This window comes from Ictalurus punctatus, chromosome 25 (genome assembly GCF_001660625.3).
Source record: "Ictalurus punctatus breed USDA103 chromosome 25, Coco_2.0, whole genome shotgun sequence".
NCBI classification, from domain to species: domain Eukaryota; kingdom Metazoa; phylum Chordata; class Actinopteri; order Siluriformes; family Ictaluridae; genus Ictalurus; species Ictalurus punctatus.
Genome location: NC_030440.2, coordinates 13,908,289 through 13,931,801, shown reverse-complemented (window position 1 = coordinate 13,931,801; position 23,513 = coordinate 13,908,289). Strand labels below are relative to the sequence as shown.

Sequence of the window (23,513 nt, the reverse complement as noted above, 5' to 3'; positions counted from 1 at the left end):
GTATGGTAGTCGTAATGTTACTTGAGAACTGCAGATTAAAATGTTGCCAAATGCTGTTCATGCCACTGATGTAATTAATGCTAATCCTCTTATGATGCATTTCAGATTCGACAGCTTGTCCAACAAACATCAGTTTCTTTCAGGCTCCCATGTTTTCCCGAGCAGAATCACTTGGATGTATTTATTTTGGATGTTGGGCGTACAGACTCCGAAATATCCGACTGTTAAGTACAATGAAATAAAGCATCCATTGAGCAAAAAAATCGAGCGAGTATATGTCGTTTTATTTGTGGTCTTAGAGCCAGATGTGATCTTTAAGGAGAATAAATATCTGTAGACATCACTGAGAAAGTTACACTTAAGGGTGGATGGGAACATAGTGGGCAACAAACTCAGTTTTAAAATATCTAAGCCAATCCAATATCTCATCAAGGTAGAGGTCACAGTAAGGGCAGTGATTAAAAAAGGACCGATTACATGCAGTAAATATAAACATTATCTGTAAGGCAAAACTGCTTGTTCAAGATCCATTTAGAAGACCTACCTCACTCCAGACAATGTTATTTCTCTGGATGTAAAAACTACCAATTGGGGTGAGTTTTAGTGGGAAAGTCTGTGGGTGTAGCATTGTTGGCGCTCGTTTTTGCCGCAAGTCATTGCCAAGTTTTTTTTTTTTCAAAGGCTGTCTACAAACATGTTTTAACATTATAGATCGTGTCTGTCTATACGAGAGTATGTTATGTGTGTAATATTGCAATATTGCAAAATACCTGCTAACTCATAACAGATAACTGGTAGCTAATCAAACCTGGCATTCGTTTTCACGTATGTAAATAACTCTTTTGCATTGGAGGTCTCGAACTTCATAATGTCACCTCACATCTGAAACCACAACTCTTGAAAAAGTTACAAGAATGCAAGTGTGAAGTAGAAGCCAGCTTTCCACCTCGTGATACAGTATACAACCTGGAGGTGAATGTAATATGAATCCTAACATGATGACACGCTCTCCCCTGACTTCCCATTTGGAAGTGCGTGAAGTGTGAGGGCCCATTTGCAGCATGATGGTAAGAAGGTGTAGTGGAAACACATGTGACCGTTAAGCACAATGTAGATGAAGCAATTTCCTTAAAACTTTCATTTACGCTTTCTAACTACCTACATAGCTAGCAAATTACCAGCTAGAATATAAGAAATTAAAGGGTGGGGTGGAATTTTTTAGAGCCCTCTGATGTCTGCAAAGTGAACTCCAATTGCTAATAAACTCTGAGGCAGAGCTAATTTAAACACAAGCATGAAGCAAAGGAACTAGCCAGATATGACCAAAAGTATGTGGACACCTGACCATCATATATGGATTGGCATCACATATGTGCCCATTCCAATATCACAGACATTAACATGGAGTTGGTGCTATTACCGCTGTTATAATAACCTCCACTCTTCTGGGAAGGTTTTCCGCTAGATTTTGGAGCGTGGCTGTGGGGATTTGTGCTCATTCAGCCACAAGAGCATTAGTGAGGTCTGGCACTGATGTCAGGTGAGAAGACCTAGTGTGCATTTGGTGTTCAAGTTTATCTCAAAGGTGTTCAGTGGGGTTGAGGTCAGGGCTCTATGCAGGACACTTGAGTTCTTCCACTCCAACTTTTGCAAACCCTGTCTTCATGGAGCTCGCTTTGTGTACAGGAGCATTGTCATGCTGGAACATGTTTGGGTTTCTTAATTCCAGTGAGGGGAAATTATAATACTACAGCATACAAAGACATTCTATACAATTGTGTGCTTCCAACTTTGTAGCAACATTTTGGGGAAGAACCACATACGGGTGTGATGGTCAGGTGTCCTCATACTTTTGGGCATACAGTGAACATTATCACAGATCACAATTTTCAAAGGAATCTTTGAGATCCTGTGATTAATATGGGCTTAGAAACACAGCTGTCATGTGGATGGAGCTGATCGAAAGATAGAACATCAAACCCAATTTAAATGTTATATCTTATATCTCCTGTTTCCCTTTATGAAGAACTTCACCCAGTATCTTTTTGCTCCTTTGCCATGACAGCAATGATAGCAACAAAAACTGATCTATCACTGAGATAATCATCACGATGATGATGATGAGGAGACTTCAACCAAGAAGAAATGACTTATGATAGCTAGATGATGTTAAACACTAAAAAGTGTGGAGCCAGTTTCTGTTTTGTAAATGTTACTAACACGCTTTTGAGTCGAAAAAAGTCTGCACCCACCATTGGAAATAATCGGCAAATTCTGCAACCAATGCGGAATTTAATGGCTATCTCTTTACAAAGTCTGCGACTGAACACAAGTACTGCAGTGTGGTGTGTCTCAGCGCTAAGTGCTGCCTCTAATAGCATGAAGAGCCAATTTATTGGACTTTTATTGCCATTTAAAATAGCACAACGCAGCTGGAGGGCACCACATCGAACCGTGGGCCTAGTGCCCTCCTGTTTCCTAGGAGACCTTGGCTGTTTCGAAGCAGGAGAGGAAACTGTTACCAAGGAAACAGGAAGACGGGAGTGCCGTGTTATGAAAGTTGTAGGAAGTGGGCTGTGTGGAGGATGGGGACTGGAAACTAAGTCCCACACATCATTTATCATCGCATATCACATCCATTATCCTCCTCACGCCGGTGCGCATGAGTACTTCCTTTCCTTATTTCACATGCAGAAGTGACCAGAAGGTTGTGAAATCAAATCTTAAGACTCTGGCTCTTTTTTTTTTAAATAAGTAAGACAATAAAATGCAGCTTGTCATGTTAACAAGTAGGTAAGAGGTAAAACTGTAACGTGAACCCTGGAGAAATGTTCTAAATTTCTCAACAGAAAGCTTTAACATGTCGACATTAAAAAAACAAAAACAAAACTGATATACTTTTAGTGGTAGCATTGTTACAGTTGACGCCACACTCTCAGGCATCGTGAAATATGACATGCTAGCTAAAAATCAAATCATGCTAACTGTTAGTCAACTAGACAATGATCAAAATGAGCCTGTTTAGGCTAGCTCTGAGGACATTCAGATAGGAAAATCAATTCTTCAAAGCTGATTAAGTTGCTGTTCTTTTGCAGTAAGGCAGAAAATGCTACTGAGCATGTGCTCACCATTGGAACAACTGATAGTGATACAGATCCCTGTTACAACTTTCCTCACGCTCCCCTAAGTATATTATATTTACTACTGCAGGTCTTAATCCTCACATGTTCAGCCTGGAATCCGCTGCTAATATATCCATTATTAATAATGAACCCAAAACTAGTAAATCAGAGGCGTGATCTGTATCTAGAAAACCGATCCATCAATTCTGAAGTGAACTGAAGTGTCGATATAAAGATTCGAGTGGCAGTTAAAGAGTTGGCAGTAAAGCTTCTACACCTATACCTTCAAAATGTGTGAGGTTCTCTTCTCATTTTATTTTATTTTTTATCATGGGGTAAAGTGCTACTACTATAAAAAGTGCTACTACCACCATCCTGAATTCTGTCTCACTTGTAAACTGCTATGGATATACGATAATCATTATTTCATGTCTCATATTGTCTACTCATGGAGGAGGTAAGAGGCATTTGGGACTTCACTGTAAAATACACAAGTGTTATAAAGTGGAAGAGGAAGATTGTTAGTTTAAATCCCAGGACTGTCAGTACGCCACTGTAGAACCCTTGAGTGAGATCCTTAAGGCTCATCTATCTGCATGTGCCTGTACCTGGCTCAGGGTGAGGGTTCTGCCTTTGTCTGTCTAGATACTGTACAAGTGCTATACAAATAAAATTGAATTGAATGGAAAGAAAATACACAATTAGAAAAAAATGGTTCTTTGGATGGTAAGGGGGCCACTTCTAACAGAAATCCACTTGGAACTTTTTGTAAAAGGGATATCCTTTATTGTAATGTTCTGCATATAACGTGAAGCATCAAAGGTTCTAGATTCAACCTTTTGAGAAGAGTATACTTCTCACATAAAAGGACTATAAGGGGCATGAAATGGTTATTTCTACACACCTGAAGGGTTCTTTGGTTTGGCCCTGTTGGAGAACCCTTAACATTTCTATGTGGACCACTACAAACAAAAGAAACATTTAGGGTTCTAGATCTGATCATTTTTTCCCCTATGGAGACACTACAGTGAGGTTCTCCCAGATGGTCAAACAAAAGAAACATTCAGGGCTCTAGATCTGATCATTTTTTTTCTATGGAGACACCACAGTAAGGTTCTCCCAGATGGTCAAACCAGAGAAACTTTCAGGGTTCTAGATTTGATACTTTTTTCTATGGAGACACTACAGTAAGGTTCTCCCAGACGGTCAAACCAGAGAAACATTCAGGGTTCCAGATTTTTTTTCAGGGTTCTAGGTCACTAAGCGTGTGCAGGTATAGAAACCACTACTTCCTGCCTCTTATAGTACATTTATGTAGAAAGTATACCTTTAGAAATAAAAAAAGGTTCTTGAATCTAGAACCTTCAAGGCTTCTTCAGTTGTACATGTGTGGGAACTCTTAAAGGTCCTATCGAGAACCCTACAGCTGAGAGGTTCTGTATCAGGAAAAATGGTTACAACACCGTTCAAGGGTGTCAAACCAGGACCAAGGACCAATCAGTGCTTTACAAATGCAGCAATAAGAAACACACCATAGTATGGTCTATCCATCTTTCTAATATAGTTCCACTTAGAACCTTTTCTAAAACGATTCTCCTCAATTGTAGTGTTCTGCATAGAGCGTTTAAAAGTTCCTACACAGGTACAACTGAAGAAGCCTTAATGGTTCTAGAATCAATTTTTTTTTTTTTTCAGATTATACAGTATGTCCAATATAAAAAGCCTATAAGGGGCATGAAATAATAAGTTATACACCCCTGATAGGTTCTTTAGTTTGGCTCTCTGGGAGAACGTCTATATAGTTCTATATAGAACACTGCAGTAAGAGTTCTCCCAGGGGGCCGCAAAAGAGTGTAGAAATCTTTATTTCATGCCACTTATAGTCCATTTATGTATGAAGTATACTCTTAGGAAGTTGTACCTCTGTGGGAACTTAAAGGTTCTATGAAGAACCCTACAGCTGAGTGTTAATGTATCAGAAAAGGCAGAACCCTTTTTAAGAGTGTACGAAGACATCTAAGAATCACTGGTTTACTAATACAGCAATAAGAAACATACTGTCCCATAGTACAGAGCAGCATCTGTGGCTCGGAGCCGGTGTGAACTAGGACCTGCTAACTATCATGACTGATCATCACTGAAAGCCAACAAGGCTCACATGTGGGACATTCACAGTGACTCCTCACTCAACACTTACTCAAACGTAAAGAACAACCCACTGGTCACCAGGATCAGCACCATGGTGAGGTAGAACACGCCGGACTGCTTTGCCATCATGATCCGCCCATCGCAGTAGAACTTGTTCCGGCCTGGGAAGACCTGCCACTTTCTCTTCACTCTCCTCTTCTTGGCGTGAGCCGTTTCCATGGACGAGGAGTTATGATGGGTGCAGATCTGATTGTACTGACATTCCCTGCTCTCATCCAGTCCAAGATGCATGTCGCGGGTCTTGTTGTTTATTCCTCAGCAGACGCCTGATTGAAAACAGTAGAAAGCCAGAACGTCTGCACGCAGAGGCGTCGTGTGGAAAAGCATTGCTCCTGATGAACAGATGGAGAAAATGTGTGTGTGTTATCAGAGCCAAAGAGATGACCAGAATGCTGTCCTTCTCTCCACATTACATTCAGGGTGAGGAATGGATTCAATGAACTAATGGCATCTATAGACAGTTCCTTAATTCATTAAAGGAAATCCAGACACGAGAAATGAATCCAATGAATCCCATGCCTTGACTGAAGCTTCATAATAATCCAGTGTGTTGATTTCCATCAGGATCTTAAGCAGCTGAAGGATGAAAGCAGGTACTGGAAATTCCAAGGACTATTTTTGCGTCTATGCTCTTCTCCATTTGTAGCGCTGTGAAGAGAAGACATGACACTGCTTATCCATGCAGAGACTTAACGCTGTTTACTCCAGAACAGGAAAGCACCCCCGTCCTTCTTCTGTCCTCCTACATCCGCTGTCTGATCTCCGGCTGGGATTCATTTAACCACCAGGCTGCAAAACGCTGGCACTGTTTCTGGCTCCACACAAAACGATGCTCCAGCGATGATCAGCTACAGAAAGATGCGTGTCTGTGACACATGGAGGGAGGCTTCGGGTTCAACTCGGCTGGTGTCTGATTCATGCAGCTTGTACTTCACAAATCACATCTCAGATCGGAGGATTATAATTATATACATGTATAATTTCAGTATATAAATATACTGATTTTATTTATCATTAAAGATACCATAAAGCCGACAGAGAGGAGTCTGGAATGCGCAATCCTCCGGTTAAAAGCATCCTGTATTGTGTACACACACACACACACACACACACACACACACACACACACACACAGAGAGAGAGAGAGAGAGAGAGAGAGAGAGAGCGCGAGCGCTTACACTCACTGTTCATAATAAAGGAGATGGGCTGAATCCCAATAGGCTCCTTAATGAACATGTGCACTGTGTATCCACATCCACCTGGTACCCTGAACAGGGTCCGAGGAGTCATTTGGGATTCAGTCAGATTTGGAAATGTGTGAAATTGTGTTTTGCTCTCCATAGTTATTAATGTAGTAGTTTCTAATATAACAAAGAGTTTTTAGACATTAGACATTAAATAGGTCACCAATTTATAATTATGTTCATTAAACGATGCTTAAAAATGAAAGCAATCTGTGTTTAATGAGGTGTTTTTAATGAGCTGATAATGAGCTGTATTCCTGTAAGAGGATTTCACATACATGATATAAAATGGACTGGCCCTAGAGCTAATATTTTACAAGAAACTAACAATAGAACTGTATAACAAATTTATATATATATATATATATATATATATATATATATATATATATATATATATATATATATATATAAATTTGTTATTAAATATTAAATAACTATGTTATTTAATGCACTTGTGATTCATTTTAAGATTTATTGTATGTTCTGGTTATTGTGTAATGTTTGTGTATTTTATAGGCTACTGGTAAAAAAGTATATCTATAACAACAGCAACAACAACAATAATAAAAACAATGATTATTGTTGTTATTATTATTATTATTATTATTATTATTATTATTATAGCACTTTTTCATTTTGAGAAAGAAAGAAAATATCAGATTAAGTCAAGGTTAAATAAACAAAATTATTCAAATTATTATAAATAAAAAAGGATCAAAATCACGTAGTAGACCAACTACATTTACCTCTTTTTCTTTTTCTTACATTTACTTCCCTCATCTCTGCCTCATATAGCAATGGCAGGATTTTGCCTATGAACAAAGGTTCCGCCGCGTTTCCACCCGGTCTTCTATTAGAGGGACACAGTCAAGATGGCAGCCGAGGAGCTGAATGTCAACACACCTGCTGGGAATGACGGTGTGGACGAGGCTAAATTACAAATGTTAAAAGGTAACTGTCAAGCTGTGTACACGCACAAAGTCAGTTGAAATACCCGCTGTTCTACAGGAATATCGAGCAGCTCAGAGTTAGGTGTTAAATTATGTTCTAAAAATTGTTCATGATATCGTGTTAGCGAGCTAACTCAAGCTAGGAGTTTAGTTAACTAAATAGTTCAATTCCACATTCCCTACAGCATGGCTTCTCAAATCCTGTTACTATCAGATTAATTCCGTCTTCCCTTTCAGCACAGAGTAGTATTATTATTGTACGAACATAATGTAATTATTCAAATATTAGGCTCGTTATTTAAATGTGTAGAATATTATTTTGTCTATTTATTTAGATTCATAGAGCTTTCCATTCCTGAACACATGTGGTCCAAGTTGACATTATTTATAAGCTATTGAGGCTTGGGTTAAATGCATTTAATTCAAAAGGCCAGTCATATAGAGTACAATAATAAATATAATAGCTTTAATGATGGTGGGTGATTTCCACCAAACACAGTCCCCCTGAATATGCTTCATGGACCCTTGGTATTCCCGATAAGCTTGGCACCCACTTTGTTTCTCAGATTTAATGACTATTAAAGACATGGACCATACTGAGGGGACGTTCTGGTAATGATAAAGGACTGAAATCCATCCATCCATCCATCTTCCATACTGCTTATCCTACACAGGGTTGCGAGGAGCCTGGAGCTTACAGTATCCCAGGGAACTCAGGGCAGGAGGACACCTTGGACTGGGTGCCAACTCATCCAGGGCACAATCACACACATTAACACACTACAGACAATTTGGACATGCCACTCACTCAATGCATGTCTTCGGACCTCTCGTGCTGTGGTTTTTACACTCTTCGCTGTTCTTTTCCAGGTGGTGCGTTTCTGACCACTGTGGCTGCTGCAGGAATGATCGCTGGGTTTGGCTCGACCCTTGCTTTGGCTAAGAAAAGGAGCCCTGAGTGGTTTAATAAGGTCTGAACGTGTACCGAAATGTACATTTGCACTTCATAGAGTGTATGTATTCAACATGATGAACAGATGAGAGCCGAACAAACTCAGAAGACATGCTGTTCAAACTGTGAATTTGGTGTTAGGACAAAGTTGCCAGGACCTGTCGTGTAAAATTTTATAGAGTCCACTCTCGGGAACATAAAGGCGTTTAAGTCTTTATTTGTGGGTTGTAGGAACGGCTTGGAAATAGAAGTATTTTCAGTATAAATGTGCAGTTCACAATTAAATGCAGACATTTCCTACAAATTCAGTTCGACTACCTGATGAGAGTTGTGCCAGCGGTACCTCAAAAGGGCGATGCAGCAGTGCTTTAGTCTGTCCAGCTCTCTCTCGTCGACCTTCCGATCACTTTTGTCGTTTCTTAGCAACAGTAAACCTGGCTAACATCAGTGATACGAATGATGTATTTTTTTCCTCATCAAAACAGGGAATTATATCGTAAGTGTATATCGATAAATATCAGGCTGTTCCTGGAGATCTGCTGCAGCTTCCTGCAGGTTTCATGTTCAACCAAAATCCAAAACTGCTGCTTTAGTTGATTAAGAACTTCTTGAGGCAGTGATTAGATGCTCAGGTGGGTCTTCAGGATGGTAGATCTCCAGGAACAGGGGTTGGTGACCACTGATCTAAAGCAAATACTAGTATACAGAGTATAACTCACCTAAAAGTGCTACTTTGTTTAGGGAGCAGCCATGTTGATGTTCTGCAATCAGAGTAGAGGAAACCTTCCTGACTTCTGAGTAGGAATTGAGGGGTTTTCCAAAGCAGAGCTTGAAAAAATTACGAGCTTCAATCAAACGCAGAATAAATCTCTAAATGGCCACTCCATTGGGTTGAGGATTTATTATTTATTTGAAAAATATTGTCCTCTATTCAGATTTTTAATACCCCCCATCTCAAATTGCTCCGAGTAGTACCTTTAAGTTTCTCCTGCAGATTTCTTAGTGGTTTTAAGAAAACAAAGAATGATCTACAGACGTTCTAAATGCGCCATTTTGAATCCAGGATCACGACACGTGACGCACAGCCGTATCTTCCTGTGTGTTTAGGGTGTCGTGGGCACGGCGGCGGTGCCTGAGAGCGGAGCGTCGCTGGCCCTGCGTGCACTCGGACGAGGTTCTCTGTACGCCTGGTGTGGAGTCGGCCTTCTGACCTTCACGGTGTGGAAAGCTCTGGGTGTCCACAGTGTAAGTGTGCGACGTGTGACTCAGTCTTGCTCGTAAAGGCTAAACATTTAACCGCAGATCGATGCTTCTTTTGCAGTTGGTGGAATTTCGACAGAAAATGCAATCCATCTTTCCTGCCGTTCCGAAAAACAAAGACGTTCAGACAAACGCAGCACCTTTCGACTGGGACTCGCTATTTAAATCCAAATGAGCACTGACGTGCCGGGGAAGAGAGCTTTACGTGTCCGCTCACCGGATAGACAACCTGCGATGTGACTGCCAGGTCAGATGAGAATCAAGTTTCCCTACTCTTCTTACCCCAAGACTTTTTAGGGATCTGTGATGTTGAAGAATCAGTCTGGAGAAAAGACTCTCTTTCTGGCTTCAGTACAACGTGTGTGTCTGTGTATGAACAAACAGCAACTAGCTTTTTCAAGAAACAAAATGTCCGGACATCTCACAACGAAGCTCCCGGTTCAAAGGACATTTTGCTAAACTGCCTTTCTGAGTTTTACCATTTGATGGAAGAGCTTTTGTGTGTCAAACACAACCATTTAAATTGGTTCAGGGAGTTTGGAACAGATATGATTAACAAAAAACAAAACAAGAAAATGATTAGTGTGTGCGCGCAGTGTGTACGGAGATTATTATTATTTTTTTAATGCTGCTGGATTTATCTCCAGGGAATATAGTGTAAAACCGGTGGGCCAGTCTGGATGCGGAAAAGGCAAAATACACAGTATGGCCAAAAGTATGTGGACACCTGACCAGTTGAACATCCCATTCCATATTCATTTCCCTTTTGCTGTTATAATAAGCTCCGCTCTTCCGGGAAGGCTTTCCACTAGATTTTGGAGCGTGACTGGGGATTTGTGTTCCTTCAGCCATACGAGCATTAGTGAGGTATGGGGTGCAGTCTGCGTTCCAGTTCATCCCAAAGGTGGTCAGGGTTCTGTGCAGGACTCTCGAGTTCTTCCGCTCCAACTGTGGCAAACCACGTCGTCATGGAGCTCGCTTTGTAAACAGTGGTACTGTCATGCTGGAACAGTTTTGGATCTCTTAGTTCCAGTGAAGGGAAACTGTAAATGTTACAGCATACAACATAATTGTGTGCTTCCAACTTTGTAAATGGTACATGGTATGCACTTCTTCTTAACCTTAATGGTTCTTACAAAGCACTTGGGCAGCGTCTTGCCCAAGGACACTTCGGCAGGTGGGCTGGGGATCGAACCACCAACAGCAGCGATTAGTGGATAACCCGCTCCAATTTTGTGGCAGCAGTGCGGGAAGAACCACATGTGTGTGACGGCCAGGTGTCCACAAACCTTTGGACAGAATGTATGTAGTCTGTGTTGCTGGTTTAAAAAACCCCAAAAACAAACAAACAAAAAAATAGTAACTTGAAGCACCAGTGTGAACCAAAACACAATTACATCAAATTTGTCTTTATAGCATTGAACAGACCACTGATGGTCAGGTAACGTGGCGGTTGCTCAGCCAGACCAATTTTAATAACTGGTCCTGCATAAGTTCTAGTCTCTGGTGTAAAATATTAAGACGTTTGTATCAAACCAAACCTGAGTGTTATGTTAAATATACATCAAATAAAGTTCAAATAGAAATCCCCCAGACTGATTTCAGATCTGTCCTAATGTGTATGACCACCTCTTCTAAAGTGTCCGAGATTCCCAACTCCAGAAGTTGTTAGGACCGGTCAAGCATACGTTCATAAATCTTCCACTATTTCCTGGAAGATTCATTCAGGCTGTTTTTGGAAAAGCCCATTTGACCAGATGCTCCAGAAATGCAGCGTGTGACTGCTTCCACAAATGTAATTAAAATAAGGAGGTCTGAAACGCTGACGTCAAAGCAGCCGGGTGGTGAAGCCTAGCACCATCTCAGCACCTGAATTTACCACCAATATACATTACTGAGGTATATTATACTGTTATTCTGTCATTTCTCTCTGATTAATTTGTTTGGCAAAGTTCTGGACACCCAGTGCTCAGTTGTTTTCTCTTTCCAGCACATCTGATTCAGCTCATTATGTAATTCACCCCCCAAACGTGAGTCACATGCGTGAGTCAACTAATGCACTCATAAGCACCCACAATCTTTTATACTCTACCAAACTGACATTAAGAGACCACAGAGCCATAGTAAATCTGGTTTCTGAGAGGAGCTGTGTGGAATTCACAATTAAGAAAAGACAACGCACCCAAAAACAACCGTCACAGTGCTCAACCAGATTTCATGTACATTTACTTTAACATGTGGAACATGTAGTATAAAGACTTTATACTAATAAAACAATGTTCATCAAATCATATGGCATGGAGGAAAAAAAAAAGTTCACAGAGTTGTACATTTTCATTGGAATTGTTGCTCAAGTCACTTTTGGGTTAACTTCAAATTTTGCTGGATTACAGTTACACCGACTGACTTTTTCATGAGACTGTCTTTTTTTTTAAAAAAAATAATTGTTTAAGCCCGACATCCAAGACCATTCGAGGGACCTGTTCCTATCTGTTTGACAGAATTGTGTAGTACAGTCCACGCAGGAACGTGCTACACGACAGCGGACTACCCCCGACGGAAGATGGCGACAAACGTCATTTTTCATCAAACCGTCCTTAATAATTAGCATCGACTACCATCACTTTGTATAATACCACATCTCTTGCAGAAATAAAACGTGAAAAGGGCCTGTTTAATATACAGCTCATATATATATATATATATATATATATATATATATATATATATATATATATATATATATATATATATATATATATATAGACAAAATCAGCCCACAAGGAGAATGAAAAGAGAAGAGAGAAGTGGTAACTGAAGCGCTTTAGAGTTCCGTTTTCAGACTGTTGATCCTGCGGTTTAATGGTCATACTGGTGGAAGCGAGTAAGTTTAAAAACCAGCTCTCGTCTTACCCTCACATACTGGTGTGGTTACGCAGTGCAGTACTGGTTATCAGATTTGAATATTGCCCGTGGTAAAGAGTCATTCACATTTGGTAATCTCCCCTCCAACAAGCCATCTACACCCTATTGCACAATGCTTTTCAGAGCTGGATACATGTATAGCTTGAGTAAAATCAGTGTCTTTTTTTTTTTTTTGTTTGTTTTTTCTTCTTTAACACATTGCAAGAGAGGTTCTATCTACAACACATCTCACAATTTAAATAAATGTGCATCCCCAAATAAACAAAGTCCCACACAATGAAAAAAAAATTATTAAAAAATCTTAAGCGCAATTTAAAAAAACAAAACAAAAAAAACACACACAAAAACGAATAAACAGTATCTATCAGATGCCAACTTTGGTAAAAATGGAACTGAAAAAAACCCCCCACAAAAACAAAGCATTTAAAAAAAAAAAATAGAAAACAACACTGAGATATTAAATATCTGTATTAAAATCATTTAAAAATCCAAAATGAAAATAGCAACAAAAAAAAAACAAAAAAGAAAAGGGGGAAGGGGTAGAAGAGCTATATATGTATGCATGCATATATATATGTATATATACATACATACATACATACATATACACACACTCTATATAACTGTAAGTAAAAACATTTTTTGTCTTTTTTTTTATTTAAATAAAAATATAACACCAACAATCTCGATCTGTGTGGCTTGTCCCGCTGATTTTCAGCACTGCCAGGCTATCGCTCGTGTCACGTGCGTCCCAGCTTAAACAGCACCTCGCACAAAATGGCTGCCACGCTAGAGTTCAGCACGGACGACAGCGTGATGTCCAGCAGGCGGCTCTCGTACAACACAAACTCGGGCCGGTTCTCCTCAACCTGAGCGATCGCCATTAAAGCTTTAGCAGCCCGGCACATCATGTTGATGCTGGGTGGCTCTGGGTGGGTTGGATGTCCTGCATGTAGCAGGCTATGCGGGCTCTGCTGATACTGTGCCATGGCAAGACTGTCCTCTAAAAAGCCTATCAGGGTCCCAATGCTGCCCTTCTGAAGCGCAATTGCCCGCGCTGCCGTTGGATCACCCTGCGCCAGGTTGGCGAGGACGGCCACAGCCATCTCCCGGCACACCTGGCTTTTGCGTTCACCCACGTGACGCACTAACGTTGCAAAGAGGCGTTCCTGGCGGCTGAATGGTGGTGTTGCTAAGAGCAGGTCCACATTACAGTCCTGGATGCTCAGCTTGCACAAGCACTCCAGCACCAGCCTCTGCGGCGTCAGAGAAGAGAAGCCGTTCGCCGTGCAGAAAGGGTCCTGGGCCTCGGCTGACGGACAAACCATCCAGTGCAAAACCCCATCCAGGATGGGTAAGCAGATGCTTTCAGGGTATACGGACAGATCAAGCTGCCCTGAAATGTTGGCCAAGGTCACCAAGGTGTTCTCATGCAAGGCACCAAGGCAGTCCCACCACCACTCGTCCTTACTACAAGCCAGACTTCGCTCCTCTTCACGTCGGTAGGTTGGGGGTGTCCTCTTCCTCTTCGGGTGCTCATGGTGCAAGAGCACCAGCTTGCCCAGTATAAGTACCAGACCTGGATGCCGTGCCATGTCGGCATCGTTACCAGGCACAAAGGACAGCCCGCGCACTATGTTGGAGATGCATATGCAGCGTTTAGCCAGCTCATCCTGCCAGTCCTCTGCTGTGGAAAGTGGTGCCTCATCCCAGCAACGTGGTTCATCTTCCAGCAGGGTGATACTGCGGTGTTTCCCTTGGCTCTGTGAGGTGGACCCTTGGGCCCTGCTCTCGGGTAGAGATCCTGTATCATCTGCAGCAGCCGTCAGACTCTCATCTTTGACATCTTGGTCTTGCTTCTGAGATGATCCCTCTTGACTGGGATCCTCAGGGTCTTCTTCTTTAACCTCTTCGTGGTCCATATTCATTGCTGGTTTAGCTCCTGTCTCCTCATATTTTCTATCAAAGTGGGTCTGGATGTGGGCGGTGGAGTCTCCTCCGCCAGCCTTCCAGTGAAGTAGGCCGCTGGTAAACTCTGCAGCCAAGCCCAGCTGTTCTGATCGGTCTTCCACCAGGTCTGCGATTGCCTCCCTCTCCTCCACCTTCACTGGCAATCTGTCGTACTTGCTAGCTTGCTTGGGCCTGGGTTCTGTGGAAGGAGAATCTTCTTTACCTGCTTCATTTTGTCTATCCTTCTCGTGCTCGATTATCTCTGCTGACTTCTTCTCAAGGGGGTCTGCTCCAGATGTGCTGCTGGTGACACACCTTTGAGACTCTGCTTCAGGCTTCTTGTCTACCTGCTCAGTATTTGAAGGACTACCCTGCTCCTGATGTTCCAATTCCTCTTTTTCTGCTGGCTCTGGGAGGGGGCCAAGAAGTGTCTTCTGGCCCTCAGTACCCACTTCATATTCCTCCAGGATTCCAAAGATCTCAATCAAGCATCTTCGGAAATATTCAACTATAATTTCCAAGAAACCTGGCAACTAGAGAAACGGGAGGACAAACGTAGGCCACGTGTTAACCAATTAATGACATTATGAAGTAACTTTGCAAGTGCTACTTTGACAACTTACCTGTGACAAGGTAAAAGAAGACACTGTGTTATCGTCATATAGTAGAATGTTTATTGTGTCCAAAGCCCAAGTGCTCTCTGCTAGCAAACCAGACTTCAGAGACATCATCACACGCCAGGCCTCTGGTGTCCCTGCAAGGTAAGGACAGTTTTGAGCAATTTGACTTCTTCAAATTGCAACCCCCCCCAACCCCCTTTTGTTTCATTACAAACAAACTGCAAAATAATTTTTTTTTTTTTTTTTACAGAAAGCTTACAGAATTTAGCTCTCAGTAACGTTGAAGTGATGATATTGCTGAAAGAAACAGATAGCTATTTAAGTTTAAGACCCTACAGGACTCTTACCAATGTCTTTGGATGTTAACCTTCGGCGAGGCTTTAGCTGAGGCTGCATAGCCTCGACAGAATCCAGTGGAAAGCTGATCTCTTGTTGTATGGGCGGGAGACCTTGACCGGGGACACCACCACTCTGAGAGCCTGGAATAGACCCGGGAACCCCTGGTTTTGGCATCTTGAGAGACTGCATCAAATGAGCTTTATTGGGGGACATGGAACCTCCCATGGGTCTGGGGAATGGTGCTGGACTTGGAGCACGGGCGATGTGGTTGGGCATGGCTGGAGGGGACTGGTAAGAGGACGGAGGCTGGCGGTTTGTCATGGGCGGCACGGAGCTAGCCGAAGATTGGGGAGGATAAGGTGACTGACGCTGGCCCGGGTGACTCGGCCACTGACTGTCTTGATTTGCCCTGCCATCTGGGTCATCCGCACGGCTCATGGAGGGGTATGGAGGCCCATGGCCCTGTCTGCTAGGGTAAGGGTAACCGCCCATATCAGTTCTGGGGTGCCACATGTTACCCTGAGGTCCCCCGCTGGGAGTGGAGGACGGTCCTCCAGCCATCATGCCATGCTGAGGTGGTCCCTGTCCCCCATGCTGCATGCGTTCACGGTTATATGGGTACGGGAACTGCCCCTGCATAGGTCTGCGCTCCGGGTATCCACCGTACTGGCCAAACATATCCGGCTGCTGGCCACTGAACTGCATGCCATAGGAATCACCCTCATGTCGCTTTGCTGGGGGGCCATACATCCCTTCACCAGGCCTCTTATAGCCCTAAAGAGGAACAGAAAGCTTTTTGAGGACCTGTTTCTCAGAACAGCAAGACTGAATAAAACTTGCCCTGTCTGCACAATCAAGATTTCAGTCAGGTTATAAAAAATTAATAATAATAAAGTTCAAAATTCTTATTTTATTTTATCTGCTTCATAATACACTAGATTTCTGCTTATTTACGTTGTTATTTGTTCTCTTATTTTGTCGATTATCTCAAATGTTGTATAAAAAAATATCAAACACTGCCTCAGGTCTGCTCCTTACAGAAAGCACATGATGAATGAGCATTCATAAGGTGTTATATCATTATTTACATTACACTAATGCCACTTTATTTTAGGCTAAACGCAACTTCTAGTCCAGAAAATACATCATAACATGAAATTGTCTGACTACTGACCTGTGGTTGTGGGTACATTCCATGTGCACTGTATGGCATGCCTTGAGGATACTGCTGTCCGTAAGCATCATGTCCATGCCTAAATCAAAAATAACATGCATCACTCAGCCGTTCAGCTTGGAGATACACATGCACTTGTACACCTATAAAACCTAGCAATGCTTACCTCTGATGTGATTGGTATCTATTGCCTGGGTACATGTTTGGATCACTGTTGGAAGGCATTATGTTGTTCTGATTTCCAGGAGGCACCATTCCACCATCTGGACCCATGGTATGGTCAGGCCTGATGAAGACACATGGCAGAAGACATGAAGCTGGACTCAGAAGTGAGTCAAGTTGTCCAGGAGCATACTGTATAATATTACTGACCTTCGGTCAAAGCCTTGGTTGTAAGGGTACTGGGGTCTCATGCCCATGCCCTGGGGTCCTCGTGGGTACATGTCCTGCATGCCACTGCTGGGCATTGGCCCTGGCATGAAAGAGTCATTGCAACCTATAAATATGTATACACACTTTTAGTGTTTAAGACCTGAAATATTCTTAGTCCTTTTCTACAGACAATGTGCTAGAGCTGGTTCAAAATCAGAATCAGTCAGCAAAAATCAGTTCGATCCCGAAACCAGAAAGCTGGTGGTCTGGAACAGGGAACCAACCGTTACTAGAGTCAGCGTCAACGACTCAAACAAGTTCATAATAGACATTAAAATAGAGTGGTGCAGAGATGAAGTCATCATTTAGTACCGGAACCTGGAAGTTAGCGTCACACTGGTTCCCTTGACAAAAACCCAATAGGACTTTCCCATAGGCTTTCGGATTATCGCAAAAAACAACAACAAAAAAAAACGCTCTGTGGTCGACAAAAGTTTACAATACTAACACGGTTTGTCCATCAAGATCATTTTCACAAATGAAAACAACTTTTATGAAGTTTGAAGCTGAAATGACGCTCGACTTCAACGTCACAGAGCTTCCGACGATTTTTTCCAAACTTGACTTAAAAACACTTTCCATAATACGGACTTACTCTGTGGATCAATCTTAATCCACAATTTTTGGGGAGGGGATTGTGCACAGCACACCTGAACCAGTTTATCTGCAAAGTTTTTTCCTGTTCTGCGTGATGACGTTTAATGTCCCCGACAACGTCTGTAGTCCCATTTAGCAACATGTTATCAACCGCCTTTTTCAATACACGTAAAACCTTTTAAAAAATCACAAGTTGGGTTTTACTTGTGTATTTTATGTCGTATAATAAAATGTGGAAATATTTTGAGTTTGTGTTCATCACAGACCTTATTTCAGGCTTTTAACCAAAATCCCATTCAAAAAACCCATTGATTTCGGGACCATGGAACCGGAAGGGCTAAAATGCTAACTCGTTTCCGGGTTTTGGCGTTTCAAAATGACGTCATCCCTGCAAGATGATCGTGTTTTCAAAATGTACCATAAAATCGATTATCTAACAAAAAAAACCTGCTAATGCTAATTGTAGGGTTATGATGATGATGATAACTGACTTAATGAGCTACACAGTCAACAAACTCAAACTGGGGGAAAACATATCTGTTGTCTAGTAATCGTTGTCTAGAACAATGTATTTTAGCTGTGTTCAGAAGCAGAAGGACTGTCTGAGCTATTCGGTGGTAAAATATCTTCTTAAAGCCAATGGCTAAGCATAAAAAACCCCTCACAATTATAATGTTTATGTTAAGTGTTAGCAAACTCGAACAATCCGTGAAGTAATTTATCAGGAAAACATATTATCGCAAAAAAAAGATCACAAATTTAAAAGAATAATGTGAAGAAGAAACCTGCACTTTGCAGGTATCTGCAACAAACTAAACAGCTACAGAATACCGATATTACTATATATATATATATATATATATATATATATATATATATATATATATATATATATATATCCTTTTGCAGTGCGTATCTGTCCTCGTGTGGATTAATTATCGTCTTTGGTGATAAAACACTCCAACAAAGGATTTCATCTTGGATAGTAAGGTTTCGTGATTACGTAACAGTCTGGATCATAAGCTGGTGGAAACATGCGCTGTTTCTCAAGAACATTCACTACATCATTAGAAAATGGTGCTTGATAAATAACACCATTAGATATGCCATAAAGCAGACACTAGGGGGCAGCGCTGTCCAACAAATCACCTTAATCACATCTTCAGCTGGAGATGAGACACTGCTAAAACATATCCAGCAGCCATGAGAACGAGATGCCTCAAGACAGGAATAAAAGTTCAATAAAACAGTTTCTTCCTACACTCACGCACCTTTCCTTTGACCTCCGTAGGGCTCCTTGTTGGCATCGTACTGCATTCGTGCATCTATACCCCCTCCTCCCTGCTGGTACATCATACCAGGTGGGACGTTGGCTCGCTTTTGGAAAGCTGGATCGCTGCTCTCAGAAAACGGATCCTGCACACTGACTCCACTGCTTCTGCAGATAAAAAGGTCAAAACACTCTGGCATCAATACACAAATTAAAAATATATATATAATGCATGCTATCTGTACATAAGACGTGGTGAGAAGCCAGAGGGTTGTGGATTAATGGTACCATCGGTGTGCAAGTTGTACCATGGTTTCTACGGTAAACCGTAAAAATTGGACATTTTGGGTCCTGCTCAGAGGAAAACTGTTCAAACTGTGCAGATGGATGATTATAATAATAATAATAATAATAATAATCCCAGCAGGACAAGGTATCGATGTGATGACCGAGGATGTTACCGGAGACCATTTTACAGCACAGATATTTTGTTTCCAAATGTGAAGGTGACATGAATTCAAAAAGAACAGCAGTATAACTACAGCTGGTCAAAAAAACAAACCAAAAACAAACCTTTAAGCACGAGAATCAGCGAAGATCAAGTAAGGAAGTCAGTGTGAGCCTGAACAACTCAACATAGCTTGTTCAAACCCAACATCCTCCACATACATATTTTATATTTATTTATTTTATATATATATATATATATATATATATATATATATATATATATATATATATATATATATATATATATATATATATATATATATACACACAAACACACATACATACACACACACATATACACACACATATATACACACACACACACATACACACAAATCAGTATTAAAGTAGCAGAAAAGAGAAGATACATTAACAGGTTTGAATCAGCATAACGAAAATATCGTTTATACTGATCTGACTATTCTAATGCACTATTACAGAGAAATCTACTTTCAGAGCAGTTTACGATGTGTTTATTTTTTTAGGTTATTAATTATTTCTATCTACCCGTTAGCAGTTATTATGCCTTTTGCTCATGCTCAGCTTTCGCTATATCTGGTTATAATGAAGAATTGGGGGGGGGCTCTCCGGACCTGCCTGATACGTTTCGGATGTCCTACCTCTGGATGGAGCTCTCATCTACTCCAATTCCAGATTACTGGGACTACGGCTGCTTCTAAGGCCAAACAGACTTCATATAAATCAATAATGAACTTTTTCACACTATCTGATGAGGATGGGTTCCCTTCTGAGTCGGGTTCCTCTCAAGGTCTCTTCCTCTTAAAACATCTTAGGGAGTTTTTCCTCGCCACTGTTGCCACTCAATTGCAACCCTGCTTGCTCAGTTGGGATAAATTCGCACCTTTAATGTCTGTATACCGTGTTAATATATCTGTAAAGCTGCTTTGAGACTGTCTATTGTAAAAAGCGCTATACAAATAAAATTTAATCGAATAAAATTGAATCAGCATAATGTAGTGTATTTCACCCACCTGCCACCTTGCTGCAGAGACATGTGGCTGTGTGGAGTAGATGCTGGAGTCGGGGGCTTTAAATCCCCAGGCATCTCCGTCATGGAGCTGCTGCCTGTAGACTGAGGAGTCTGAGGGCCCTGGAGAGAGCCGGAGTTTGCTACGGAACAAAAACAAAGAAGAAATACAAATTTGAGGAATACAGTGAAGATCTAGAAAAGGAAAAAAAACAAACACTTATTCCACGTGTGAGGAGTGTTTCCGCTAACGAGTCCTTTAATACAGAAGATCCTTATTGTTTTCGGGGTGCCAGGGTTAGATCGTGAGCTTTGTGAGGAGTTTCACATGTCTTCGTCATGTCCATGTGGGTTTCCTCTGGGTTCACTGGTTTCCTCCCTACCACCCACAAAAACACGGCAGGTGGACTGGCTAGGCTGAACTGCTTCTAGGTGTGAGAATGTGTATACATAAGACCTGCATCCCTTCCGGGGTGTGTTCCAGCCTCATGCCCCGTTTTCTACCGTGACAGGATCCAGACCCATCCGGACCCAGCCCACCCCACCCCCAGACCAGAATAAAGTGCTTAATGAAGATGAACGAACGAACGGATCATCTCTTTACTGTCAGATAAGACGCCGTACTTCACTTATAAAAGTTATTTATTTGTAAAGACTTGTTATACGTTTGTTATACGTGCACCTGCATGTTGTATTGAGTAAATGAAGGGTATTAAAAAAGGAAAGACCTGGCGACCCAGTGTAGGATAAGTGGTACAGAAAAATGGACGGATGGAGAAAGGGAAGATCTTACAAAATACTCCGGAATCATATGATGCTAGCATTTCATTTCTATAATCTAATAAGATGCAGATACAGCAGGCACAGGAACTAGTATAAGCAGACAACGTAATGAAAAAATTTTTTAAAAAGGAGAAGTGGAGGTACTTATTGGCAAAGCTGGACGGGGAGCAAAAAAACAAAACAGTGCATTACGATGTAGTGAAAGTGTGTCGGCTTTGAAAGTAAATGATGCAGATGGGTTACAGGAGGACAGGCCTGGCACACACACACACACACATTCATGAGCATGAACTGGAGTGACCCTGATGCCATACTCAGTCAGAGTGAAGGAAGGAGGGGAGGGGGGAGCAGAGAGGGGGGAAAATGCTGGCTCACTGGTCGGCTGTGTAGGGGGTCAGACGGAGGTCATTTTTGTTTATATCTCACACGCTTCCCTCTATTAATCTTCCCTGGGGAATCCCCCCTCCTTCTGTTTGACAGCTCTTTCTCCACACACTTTCTCTCCCTCTCTGTGTACTACTGAGGGAGGGAGGGAAGGAGGAAGGGAGGGAGGGAAATCCTTCAGCTGGTTGCTTGACAGCTCTCCCTTTCCCCCACCCCACCCCACCCCACCCCTCCTTTCTCTTTCCCTCTCTCAGCGTGACTAAATCACCTGTCAGATATTTTTAGCTCTCACACAGCCAGCTCAAATTGATTTGAAGGCAGATGGAGGAAGGATGCCGGCGACGAGCCCCAACCCTGGAGGACCATCTATCAGCCCAAAGGGCAGACTGAATATTATGCACGCTAGAACACACTTTAAAATCGCTCACTCAAAAACTATTCCTAGAAATCAAATTATCCAGTAACAGCCAGAGCGCGGGGGCGGGGGGCAACAGTGACCTTGCCGTCGTGACAAACAGGGCAAATAGGTACTGCCCTCTCTGAAGAGGATGAGCTCGCTTTTGAGTCTCTCAGGGTTTCTTCCTCATGTCACCTTGGGGAGGTTTGCCTCGCCACCGTCGCCAATGGCGACTTCTAATGGCTCTCGTATTGAGCAAGAATCAATTCGACTACATTCTTTCCTTGTATATTGTTTTTAACAATACAATTATAAAGCAGCAGCGTTACAGAAATCAGGATGTAGCTTTAGATCCTTCATGAGCAACCCTGAGAAGGGTGGTCAGTAGGAGCAGATTGTGAATACTGGGAGTTCTGGGTGGAGCACAGGATTCTGCTGGTCTTTGTGATTAGGTGCAGTTCGACAGGTGAGATTGTCCACTGGAGAAAGGGTGGGACTTGGGCAGAAACTGGTTTGGGAAGTGCAAATCTTTAGGGTGTCCATGTGGACGAGAGCGTGTGTGTGTGTTTCATGAGACGCGCAGGAGAACAGAGAGGCTCATTACCCGGTGATGGCGGCTGGACCTTGGCCTGCTGCTGCTGCTGCTTCTTACTGTCAGTGTTGAAGGCGTCTGGTGGAGGTTCTTCACCACGCTCCACCTTACACTCATAAGCGAACAGGTACTGGATGTACTGCTTCTTCAGAGAGCTGGCTGAGCTGCTGGACGTTCCTACGTTCAGAAGAGTGGAGAGCTCGCGCCACTTCTTGTTCTTATTCACCTGTACACAGGACGGAGAGGTTACAGTGAAATCTGGGAAATTAGGAAACCAACACGAGCTGTGCCTCGCTTTAAATCGTCGTTTCGCTGAGCTGTCCCAGCTAAACAGATCCGTCCCAGTGAAGGAGGAGTGCGTGCGGGTCTCTGTGACGTGTTTTGCAGCTGATGATCACTGCAGCAATAAAAAAGAAATTTTTTCTAAAAAAAAAAAAGAAAAGGAGAAAAAAAAAAAGTTCATCCTTCGATTTCGGACCCGCTTCCTCCACTCACCATGGCCAGGCCTCCGATGTCACGCACGCACAGGTAGAGACGGCACAGGTCCAGGGGCTTCTTGCCTACGGCAGGTAGGTTGGGTACAGGTGTGCCTCTGTCCTCCATGAAGGCCAGGTAACGGTCCACCCAGGCCCTCCTCTCCGGCTCATTCCCCAGCTCATACAGGCGTGTGATCTTCTCGTTCGTCATGGTGGCTGAGTTCGGCTTCTACACAGCACGCACACACACACACGCACACACACACACACACACACACACACACACACACACACACACACACACACACACACACACAATCTGAATAACTACGCAGCT

The 23,513-nt window shown here is 42.2% G+C and overlaps 3 protein-coding genes across 8 annotated transcripts in view; 1 reads left to right on the top strand and 2 right to left on the bottom strand.

Moving 5' to 3' along the window:
* The window catches only part of zdhhc14 (zinc finger DHHC-type palmitoyltransferase 14), a 34,113-nt gene extending 27,713 nt beyond the window's left edge, over positions 1-6,400 (bottom strand). Inside the window, exon 1 of the mRNA XM_017456323.3 lies at positions 5,320-6,400. Coding sequence (XP_017311812.1) covers positions 5,320-5,561 — 242 coding nt within the window. The 5' untranslated portion in view covers positions 5,562-6,400. The remainder of the gene's footprint in view (positions 1-5,319) is intronic.
* A 1,001-nt stretch (positions 6,401-7,401) lies between these two features.
* On the top strand, positions 7,402-20,139 carry tmem242 (transmembrane protein 242). 3 transcript variants are annotated; one of them, XR_001810548.3, is made up of 6 exons: positions 7,402-7,528; positions 8,398-8,498; positions 9,587-9,724; positions 9,801-9,986; positions 16,993-17,076; positions 19,068-20,139. XR_001810548.3 is itself a non-coding variant. In XM_017455966.3 (4 exons), exons 1-4 carry the CDS (start codon positions 7,450-7,452, stop codon positions 9,912-9,914), a joined length of 432 nt encoding a protein of 143 aa, XP_017311455.1. In that variant the 5' UTR covers positions 7,402-7,449; the 3' UTR covers positions 9,915-11,327. The 3 variants fall into 3 exon arrangements, 1 of the variants encoding a protein (XP_017311455.1); XR_008393457.1 differs by lacking the exon at positions 16,993-17,076; XM_017455966.3 differs by lacking the exons at positions 16,993-17,076; positions 19,068-20,139 and having other exon boundaries at positions 9,801-11,327.
* Positions 11,949-23,513, bottom strand: part of arid1b (AT rich interactive domain 1B (SWI1-like)) — a 67,386-nt gene continuing 55,821 nt past the window's right edge. For 3 of the 4 annotated variants that reach the window (XM_053675862.1, XM_053675861.1, XM_053675863.1), the window contains exons 12-21: positions 23,196-23,405; positions 22,713-22,926; positions 20,549-20,687; positions 19,048-19,214; positions 17,120-17,243; positions 16,914-17,033; positions 16,748-16,826; positions 15,582-16,347; positions 15,238-15,368; positions 11,949-15,147 (exon numbers count right to left, since the gene is read on the bottom strand). In XM_053675862.1, the coding sequence (XP_053531837.1) occupies positions 13,405-15,147; positions 15,238-15,368; positions 15,582-16,347; positions 16,748-16,826; positions 16,914-17,033; positions 17,120-17,243; positions 19,048-19,214; positions 20,549-20,687; positions 22,713-22,926; positions 23,196-23,405 (3,693 nt within the window). In that variant the 3' untranslated portion in view covers positions 11,949-13,404. The remainder of the gene's footprint in view (positions 15,148-15,237; positions 15,369-15,581; positions 16,348-16,747; positions 16,827-16,913; positions 17,034-17,119; positions 17,244-19,047; positions 19,215-20,548; positions 20,688-22,712; positions 22,927-23,195; positions 23,406-23,513) is intronic. The other variant, XM_053675860.1, reaches the window with a different exon arrangement.

Coding starts and splice junctions, on each gene's coding strand:
- tmem242 (XM_017455966.3), top strand. CDS start 7,450: ATGGCAGCCGAGGAGCTGAATGTCAACACACCTGCTGGGAATGACGGT. Junction 7,529..8,397: donor TAAATTACAAATGTTAAAAG/GTAACTGTCAAG, acceptor GTTCTTTTCCAG/GTGGTGCGTTTCTGACCACT. Junction 9,725..9,800: donor AAGCTCTGGGTGTCCACAGT/GTAAGTGTGCGA, acceptor CTTCTTTTGCAG/TTGGTGGAATTTCGACAGAA.